This window comes from Myotis lucifugus, unplaced genomic scaffold (genome assembly GCF_000147115.1).
Source record: "Myotis lucifugus unplaced genomic scaffold, Myoluc2.0 scaffold_395, whole genome shotgun sequence".
NCBI lineage: Eukaryota > Metazoa > Chordata > Mammalia > Chiroptera > Vespertilionidae > Myotis > Myotis lucifugus.
This window is the reverse complement of record NW_005871443.1, coordinates 540,493-550,759: the sequence shown is the minus strand read 5'-3', so window position 1 is coordinate 550,759 and position 10,267 is coordinate 540,493. Positions and strand designations below refer to the sequence as shown.

The window sequence follows — 10,267 nt, the reverse complement described above, 5'->3', positions numbered from 1 at the left end:
ACGGGAATAACAAAGCATACCTGACTCATGCAACCTGGTCAAGAGGAGCTTCAGGGGAGCTCGAGTCTCCAAATACTGCTCAACTGATGATTTTTTTAAAATCACAATTACCATATCATTATCTATGAGGAATTCCTTAAAAAAAAATGAAACGCATGCCCAGACAAGTAACACAAAACCTAGAAAATGGTCTGACTAATCAACGAAAGCGAACAAACGCTTTCCAGCGACCAGAACGCTAACGTTTTAACCATTGCCCCTAGCGGTTCTCAACCTGTAGGTCGCGAACAATGAAAATACATCCTGCATATCAGATATTTACATTACGATTCATAACAGTAGCAAAATTACAGTTATGAAGTAGCAACGAAAATAATTTTATGGTTGGGGGTCACCACAACATGAGGAACTGTATTAAAGGGTCGCGGTGTTAGGAAGGTTGAGAACCACTGCATCAGGAAACCAATGTTAGTGGATGGCAACTATCCAGAAACACCAGCCTCCAAGCCTCCATATTTTATTGATTTTACAATATTTTGTAGTTGCTTTTTATGATTCCCTATACTTTGTGTAGGTTTGACATATTTCATAATTTTAAAAAAACAAGAGGGAAAGGAACATTGGCAGGGAAGGTGACAGTGGCATAGCAGGGAGAAGTGCTCTAGGGGATCCCGCTGGGAGTGCAGGAGCCCGAGGCTTCCGGGGAGACTGGGTCCAGCCTCACCTGGGAGCCCCACACGGAAGGTGGGCTCTCACAGAATCTTGAGGGGTTTTAGCAGGAATCGAGCCCTGACGCCAAGCACTACCTGTGTGTGTGCCAGGGCCCTCACTGGGCGGGGTGAGTGGCAGGACACAGAGGGCTGGACCTGCGTCCTGGCGGGCCCTTCAGAGCCAGAAGAGGGGCTGAACCAGGGCATGCCCCTGCCTGATGCGCTCCCGTTCCCACAGGACATTCTGCCCTGTGTGCCTTTCAATGTGGCCAAAAGCGTGAAGTCCTTGTACCTGGGCCGCATGTTCAGTGGGACACCAGTGATCAGACTGCGCTTCAAAAGGTTGCAGCCCACGAGGTGAGAAGGTGGCTTACCCAACAGGCCCCTGGGAAACGGCTGGCTGATGGCTCCGCTCCCCATGTCCCCAGGGTGACACCTAGAATGGTCCTGGCTCCCCTGGCTATCAGCTCGGTCTTGGCACAGACTCAGCCACAGTGCGGATTTCATGCTGGGCTCTGGGTCAGCGCCAGCAAGACACGTCCCGTAGGCGCTCTGCCCCGGGTGCCTGTGGGGGCTTGGCAGGGGTTGCCATAGGACGCGGGCCTGCTTTCCTGTTTCTCTTGCTGGGGCCAGTCTGAGCTCTCACCGGCCTGCATCTAACCACTGTGTCTTGGTGCTGTGCTCAGATTGGTGGCCGAGTTCGACTTCAGGACCTTTGACCCCGAAGGCATCCTCTTCTTTGCTGGAGGCCATCAAGGCAGCAACTGGATCGTCCTGGGCCTGCGGGCCGGGCGGCTGGAGCTGCAGCTCCGCTACCATGGCGTCGGCCGCGTCACCAGCAGCGGGCCCATCATCAACCACGGCATGTGGCAGACGGTGAGCGTGGCCCCATGAACCCTCCTGGGCCAGCCTGGGTCTCCTGGGATGAGGCCCCGCAGTTACTCATTCTCTCACACACTCAACAGTTGGTGGGTACTGCACCTGGCAGGACAGGCCCTCTGGCCCCCCAAAACTTGAAGTCTGATGGGGCATTGTCTCATCATGTGATCGGAGCATGGCTCCCACCTCGAGAGCCATGACTGTCAGCAGGGCAATCCCACCAGGGGCATGTGTCTGTATCTGGAGACACAGTTTGTGGGTAGGGGGGCCTGGCACTGGGTCAAGGCCAGGGAGGTTGCTAGATACCCTGCAGCACACAGAATGCCCCACTGCAGCGAACCCTCCGGTTCAGATTGTTAATAGTGTTACAGCTGAGAAACCCTGGTCAGGGTCCAGGCACCTGCTCTGTCTCCACGTGGCCTGTTCAGGCTCCAGGAGCTCACCTTTCAGCATAAGGCAGGCTCAGATGGACACACTGACACCGTCCCGGGCTCTGGCTTCTGGTGTCTGCCCTGTTCCTGCTGAAATCACCCTTGGGTGCCTCTTTATGGAGAAAGTCCTGCTGAGACCTGACCTGGAGGCAGCTGTCCCGCCAGATGTTGGCTTTGGAGCACTCTGCCTTGTCCTGCCTCCCACGCCCGGAGCAAAGCAGCCTGGGGTGCCACAGGCTCCCTCCAACAGTTCAGAGGCTCCATAGTTGGAAGTGGGCCTTGAAAAGTAAACACTTGAACGAGAAATGAGGAAAACGTTCTCTTTTCCTTTACAAGTGGAGATAAAATGGAAAAGTCGCCCAGCCTCTGTGAATGAAAACACTTAGATGTTTGCTAATATTTCCATCCTGTCAAGTACTACTTAGTTCCTTCTCTCCCAACCTCTTAAAGTGCAAGTATCTCCAAAGCGGCAATGCTGCAGATAAAACAATAGATCTGGAAGGAAGCTGCCTTCCACACGGGTTGAAGCAGGTGTTCCCTCCATGGCTGTGGGCATGAGGGGTCCTGGGTGGCTGGGGACGGTGCCCAGGTGAGGAATTGGGGCCAGCATGGCCAGTCGGTCGACAAAGGTACCATCACCCTAAGAAGGAGCTGGTCCATGAGGAGCAGGGTCAGCTCAGGGACGATTTCTTTCCAATCTGCCCACAGTTTCCAACCAGTCCCTGCCCCCACGGCACCCCACACACAGATACCACGCTCTTTTGACCAAACTCAGACCCAAGTACCTAAATGTTTCTCCACATTAGCCAAAGAGGAAACTTAGATTTCTGGGAGATACACAGTATATAGAGGGATAGGTTTTAAAATATTTTCTACACAGAAAGTAGGAAAGAATGAAAAGTCTTAGAATGAACTCATGTGTTCATTTAGCATCTAGTGGATGCCATGTTCTAAGATAAGTGTTGGAGATTTAGAAATAAAATGTGTTTTCCTGCCTTCAATGGTGCACAGCTAAGAATAAGAAGGACCAAAATGGGGGTGCAGTGATGTCAGGGCTGGCCTTAGTGGGGTGGTAACATCAGGGCTGACCCAGTGGGGTGGTGACACTAGGGCTGGCCCAGTGATATCAGGGCTGGCCCAGTGGGGTGATGACATCAGAGCTGACCCAGTGGGGTGGTGACATCAGGGCTGACCCAGTGGGGTGATGACATCAGAGCTGACCCAGTGGGGTGGTGACATCAGGGCTGGCCCAGTGGGGTGATGACATCAGGGCTGGCCCAGTGACATCAAGGCTGACCCAGTGGGGGTGATGACATCAGAGCTGACCCAGTGGGGTGGTGATATCAGGGCTGGCCCAGTGGGTGTGATGACATCAGAGCTGACCCAGTGGGGTGGTGACATCAGGGCTGGCCCAGTGGGGTGTCATGTCAGCCACAGTTCCCACTCCCTGGCTGAGGTTTAGGGAAGTGCTCGGAGACACTGGATAAGAAAAATGGCTCCAAATGGGCTCCCTTGCAGGGAGAGGATGGGTGGGGAGTGGGGGATGGGTAGCAGTGCTGGGAGGGAGCCCATCGGACCTGAGCTACACCACCGACCACATGGAGGCTGTGTGGGCACACGGAGGCCAGGAGGAGGTGTGGGTAACAGGCATGTCATCCTGAGGTGGGGTGTCTTGTGGTCCTGGGTGGTGATGAGCGTGGTCCCCCGAGGTCGGTGCTCCTCAGATGGCACACTCCCACTCTCATAGCTGGTTTCCCCAGGTCTCCATTGAGGAGCTGGAGCAGAGTCTGGTCATCAAGGTGAACAAGGATGCCGTGATGAAGATCGTGGTGGCCGGGGATCTGTTTCAGCAGGTCAGGGGCCTGTACCACCTCAACCTCACCGTGGGAGGCATTCCCTTCAAGGAGAAAGACCTCGTCCAGCCTGTAAGTATGGCACTCGCCCTTGGGGTCGGGGCCGGGGGTCGGGCTGAAGACAAGGGTTACTGTGAGCCGCCCTGTGCTTAGGGTTAACTAGGTTGGGCAAAGGACCGGAGAAAGGTCAAGTTTTCCCAGAAGTGAACAAGCAGCAAGTGCAACGGATAGCATCTGTCTCAACCATCACTTCCTATGAGACTCATGTGAGCTTTCATCTGAGTTGATAACAAAAATGTCAATTTTGCAGTGGAGATAAAAACACAATGAAATTATTCTTTAACGAAAAGAGCAATCCGCTTTTTCGGACAATTCCCAAGAACATTTGGGTTGTTGACCTTGCCAGAATCTTCATAGGGGAAAAGGCCTAACGGGACAGTCAGTACTGGTCAGGTTTAGAGTCCTGCCCTTTCCACCGCTCCCCGCACCACGTGCCTTCGCCCCTCATCTGTGCTTCTCCCTCTCCCAGCATGCTGATGTCCGGGGCCAGAGTCTTTGGCACTGTGACGATGGTTTCCACACCAGATATGAGTCATGAGTTGGTGTTCTGCATAGTGGGTGGTATTAGCACTATCTTCCCTCCAGGGGGGAGGGGAGGGACGTCCTGTCCTACCCACGGCCTCCAGGACCAGCCCCATTCCAGGGCTTCCCTCCCACAGTTACCAGTTACATCCCTTATGCCTCCTCATTCTACAGACCAAAGCTGAGGTGCCCTGATTTGCCCAAAACCATCTACAAAGTGGGTGGCCGGGCTGGAACCAGTATTCCCAGCCCCGGGACTTACATCCGTGGGTGCTTGTCGGGTGCCGGGTAAGAAGACCGGGCACAGCTGTGGTATAAGTGCTGCCTCACCCCACATCCTTTCAGCTAGTGGCCAGTGCTCCCTACTGTGTTTGATAAGTGGGGACGCCGATGCAGACAGAGCAGGTGGGGTTCACGACACGATCCGCGTTCTCAGGCGGCAGGGAAGGAGGGCCCACCGTGTGTGCCACGCTCAGAGGGGTTCTGCAGTGAGTCATTTGTCGAGGACAGCGCCCCTCTGTGAAGTAAACGGCCTCCACAAGTAGGGTTTGGCCATCTTGCAGCCGATTTCCACGGGCCTGAGCCAGAGGGTGCCCCGCTCATCTGACGAGGGTGGCACCCGACATGTGTTCTCTCCTCGTGGTGTCTGGGAGACGGTGGCTGTGAGGAAGCCACTGGGATTTCTCTGTCTTTCCAGATAAACCCCCGCCTGGATGGCTGCATGAGGAGCTGGAACTTGATGAACGGCGAAGACACCACCATCCAAGAAACAGTGAAAATGAACACGAAGATGCAGTGCTTCTCTGTGACCGAGAAAGGCTCCTTCTACCCGGGCAGTGGGTTTGCTTTCTACAGCCTCGACTATGGTAAGTCTGGGCTCCTAGGTGGGGAAGCTGATAGACACCAGGCAATGGAAAACCAAGGGACAGCCTCCTACCTGGGATGGCAGTGTCGGGGGCCAGCCGAGCCCACCATGGGCTGTGGGGCCGGAGGCAGCGGGCGGGCTGGGGCGCAGACCCCACCTCTCGGGCCTGTTTTGAGTTAGCCCGTGAGGAAGAAATGGCAGGCAGAGAGAAGAGCCCCCCCCCCCGCTGGTGCCGTGGTGGCTGAGCTGGGGAGGCTGGGGAGGACGAGAGGGCTCTAAGAGGGCCTTTGCAGAGAGCTCTGAGACGACACAAGCTTGGGTTTGTCCAAGTGGATGGAGAAGCTCCCAGAAGTGTACTTGGCATTGCCATCTCCAGTGACTCACGAGGCACTGAAAGGGGGCGGTATCTGAACATCACAGTGTGGCTGACTTGGGGACTCCAGGGACCCCAAGTGTCAAAGAAAGAGGAGAATGGGGGGAGGATGACTAGAAGCCGGTGGCCCCGGCCCAGACACTGCCCAGAAGGCTGTCACCCCCAAAAGAATTGAGGCTCCCAAGCCAGTGCTGAAAGCAGCCAAGGAGCTTTCCTTTTACACCTGGAGACAGAAAGCACCATGAAAGGGAGGTGACGCTCTGTGCAATACTGCACAATGGGACGAAGGCGGGAGACGGGGCAGACAGAGGCAGGCAGGAGTGGCGGGTGGGGCCCTGATGCCATTGGCACACACTGAGCTGTGTGGGGATGGTGGGGATGGTGAGGGGTGGGGCTGAGGTCAGCTGGGATTCCCTCCATCAGTAACTCAGTCACGAGCGTCCAGGAAGTGAGGGTAACTGCAGAGGGTGGGCCCAGAGGCCCTCCTGGCTTCTGTAAAGCAGGGCCCAATTTCTTAAAACAAAACGCAACACAGCTACCTCTTTCCCTTTATTATCAAGTGAGCGACAATTTACAGTAAAAACAAATGATCCTAACATGCTGACAAGTGAGCGTTCCCATAAACATAAACTTTACAGGAAATGAATTCACATCCCAAGTCATGTTATCGATTACCCGATGAAAGAAACACTGTTCTGAGGATGTGGCGTGAGTGATTTGGATGGTGGTGGATGGCTAAGCAACTCCGTGGTTTGGTTCCGGACTCACAAGGTTTTCCCTAATCTTCTCCTTAGATAGGTTTAAAATCAACCTTTGTTTCTCGAGCATACCCCAGTTGGAGCCCTGTGCCTGGGCTCAGAGGCCTGAGTGGCTCTGAGCTTGGAAATGCTAGGAGAGCCATGCATCCTGGCCCAGGAAAATACACACTCACAGAATTGTGCAAGCTCTTTTGGCGGGTTCACTGCCCCCTGGAGCCTGCAGGGCACCCCGTCCAGAGCCTTGTTTGTGTGATGGCTCTTACGGGTGCTTCCTGCGTCTCTCTGGCTCCTGGCCCGCACCCTGATCCAGGCAGGCTCTGTGGGAATTCCTCATGCTCCCTTTTCCACAGCCCACTGCTGCCCAGGGCCCCAGCATCACTGCAACGCCATCTCTCCTGGGGCCATTTCTGAGGCTTTGCTCTGCCTCTCATTCCCACCTTGCAAGAGTCCCACTGGGGTGCCCCAGCCCCTGCCTGTTCCTAAACCCTGGGCCTTTTATAGTTAAACTTCCACACTCGGTCTTTCACCTGCTCCTCAGCCCAGGGCCAGCAGCATGCTCCCTCCTTCAGACCTCATCTCCACACATCACCTCCAGCACGCAGCGGGGCCTCTGAGTTCAAGGCGGGCCCGTCCAGCTTGGAGGAGGTGAGAATGCTCCTCCCTCCTTAGCAAGACAGGCCATCCTCTCAGGACCCTGTATCACCAGCAGCCTTGTATCTTCGCTTTAATGATCAGAGCATCACTGTGTCATTAAAGGTATTTTGGAAAAAAGAACCATTCACTCCTAATTGCACCTCCTAATATAATACATACATGATTCCTTTAGTCTTCATCTTTATACATACAAAGCGAGGTACAATGTTTAACATCAAATCCTATAATATAAAACGCTTAATTCTTTTTTCACTTAAATTATAAACATGTTTCATGGTGTAACAGAGACGTCACAGGCATAACCTCCAGTGGCTGCAAACGCTCCCATGACAGTACATGGGCCGGTCTGCTTACCCTCTTTGCTGTGTGGTTTGATCTGTAAGTTCTGTGACAGCAAAGTGCCAACGGTATTCAGAATCTATGCATTTTTAATGAGTCTTGAGCTGTACCATTAGTGTCCACTTTATAACAGAAGGACTCATTGGGAAATCCGGCTCCGTACTCTTTCTTTCACTCGGCAGTAGTTCAGAGTCTGTGTGGACTCGCTAGGTCTCGAGGTCCGAGAAGCCGGTGCCTGAGGACAGTTCCTGAGGAGGGCTGAGGCACTGGTGCCCTCACCAGCTCCAACAACCAGCCGTGGGCCCAAACCCCATCACAGGGGAAACTCACACACCAGAGATCACTCTTCTTGCTTCCTTCACAACTAAAGGGAAAACTTGGCAACAGAGGAAAATTGTGTGTGTGTGTGTGTGTGTGTGTGTGTGTGCGCGCGCGTGTGTATAAAATCTATAATTATTTTTAAATTCTGTGTGTATTTGATTCAATGGACAGTTACTGAGAATGGACCATAGTGGACCCCACTTAGGGACGGGACCCACAGATAATTCGAGGAGCTCACAGTCCAGTGGGGAGGAGACAGAAAGAGCGTCACGATTCACCCTCGGTTCACCTGAGCTCGAGCGTGTGCAGCACTGCTTCAGTGTCATTCCGCCTGAACACGCTCCTCCATCAGGATTTTCAAGTTCCTGTGAGATAGAAGCACTGAAAAACCATGAGGGCAGAGGTTTTCTCTTGCTTCTTCATGAGCAGGTGATTCAAACATAAGAAGGAAACATGGGGTGGTATTTGCCCTCCAAGAACCACAATCCAGCCCTTCCCACCAAAATGTGGTTTTTGGAACTGTTTATGTAAGATATAGACATATTATATACATACTAGAGGCCCGATGCACAAAATTCATGCAAGGGGCTCGGCCCTCGCAGCCCCGGCTTCGTCCGGAAGGTCGTCCAGAAGGACATCTGGAAGGTCATTTGACTGTCCGGTCTAATTAGCATATTACGCTTTTATTAGTATAGATTTCCTTTAGATGCATCATATGTGGTATATCATATCACTTCTATATGACATCTGATGCATCTAAATAAAAATCACTCCACTAAGGCATGGGAATAGTAAAAAAGCTGCAGCTCAGAATACACAGTTGCACATGGTCTGTTGGGATGATGCCCGTAGCAGCTCATATTTGCATTGCAGTTTGAACTCTCCAAAGTGCAGCCAACCTTGTAGAACCGCCTGAAAGCCACAGCTGAGATGCAGTGGGACTGGGGCTGTGGCCTCCAACACGTTCTGGGGAAGAGGCGAGTCCTGCAGGAGAGACCGTGAGGGAGCCCAGGGCCCACACAGCACGCCTGCCTGTGCAGTCTGTGGTCACTCTCAGGGTGTGGGGGAGACCAGGGCACTGGCATGGCCAGGAAGGAAGCAGCTGTCCTCGGTGGCCCCGGTGCCTTTTGACTGAATCAAGTGCCCGAGTTGTCCTGTCACTTCGCAGCTGAGGGCTGTTGGCTCAGACAGTGACGGCTTCTTAAGAGTCCAGCACTGAGCTCTTGGTCGGCTCCCCACCTGCTCCTGCAGCGCCAGGCAGGGCTGGGGCTACTGCGGGTGCTCTCTGCTCACTCCCATCTCTCCCGCGTCTGTATGGCCTCTTGATGCGCCGCCTTCATTGCAGCACGAACATCGCCGGACGTTGGGACGGAAACAACCTGGGAAATAGAGGTCATGGCTCGGATCCGCCCCGCCACCGACACGGGGGTGCTGTTCGCGCTGGTGGGTGACAACCACACTGTCACCCTCTCCGTGGCCCTGGTCGACTACCACTCCACCAAGAAGCTCAAAAAGCAGGTACCACTCCCCATCGGCCCCCAGGGTGGAGGGGCTGCCCCAGCGTCCAGCAAGCAACCCTTGGGGCTGTCCACCCTCAGGGCCCCAGCGCCCTTCCTGGGGTCAGGTCACCCATCCCCTGGCCCTGGAAGTTCTGTCCCACCCTCACACGTCTCTCACCAAGTCTAACCAGCCACACTTGGCTTGGGGACACTTGACATAGATCCCCTGACATGATGTCCATCTAAACTGTGTGGCCTGGGGAGGCCAGGGGCCTTCGAGGCAGTTGTGTGATGGGGCGACCTTCCTGCCTATACAGCTGCCAGCTCTGCGGTTTAGAACTATTTGAATTAGTTGCTCATATTTAAATCGGGTGATTTCACTAACAAATTCAGATTTCCAGTTTCTCTTGAAAAGTCAGATGCACAAACCCTCTAAGAACATTATTCTCTGGAAGCCACCAACACAGAACAGCAAGGGCGGGCGGCAAACATAAACATCCCAGCAGGCAGCCGGGCCCTGCGGCCTGGGGGGCTCATGCTGCAGAACACGCCTCTGACAACACGGGCCAGAAACACACTCTATACCATGGGTCAGGAACACACTCCATGGGTCAGGAACACACTCCATACCGTGGGTCAGGAACACACTCCATACCGTGGGTCAGGAACACACTCCATGGGTCAGGAACACACTCCATGGGTCAGGAACACACTCCATACCGTGGGTCAGGAACACACTCTATACCGTGGGTCAGGAACACACTATACCGTGGGTCAGGAACACACTCCATGGGTCAGGAACACACTCCATACCGTGGGTCGGGGACACACTCTAAACCATGGGTTTGGAACACACTCCATGGGTCAGGAACAGACACCATACCGTTGCTTAGGAAAAGACCAAATACCAAGGGTTAGGAAAAGACTCGATGCGTTTGGAACAGACTCCATAACATGCGTCAGGAACACACTGCATACCGTGCGTAAAGAAAACACTACATGG

At 53.9% G+C, this 10,267-nt stretch overlaps 1 protein-coding gene across 2 annotated transcripts in view; it reads left to right on the top strand.

The window, feature by feature from the left end:
• GAS6 (growth arrest specific 6) overlaps positions 1 to 10,267 on the top strand; it is a 48,230-nt gene that overhangs the window by 33,615 nt on the left and 4,348 nt on the right. For both annotated transcript variants that reach the window (XM_006102050.3, XM_014467418.2), the window contains exons 9-13: positions 949 to 1,067; positions 1,397 to 1,586; positions 3,781 to 3,945; positions 5,153 to 5,321; positions 9,111 to 9,283. In XM_006102050.3, the coding sequence (XP_006102112.2) occupies positions 949 to 1,067; positions 1,397 to 1,586; positions 3,781 to 3,945; positions 5,153 to 5,321; positions 9,111 to 9,283 (816 nt within the window). The remainder of the gene's footprint in view (positions 1 to 948; positions 1,068 to 1,396; positions 1,587 to 3,780; positions 3,946 to 5,152; positions 5,322 to 9,110; positions 9,284 to 10,267) is intronic.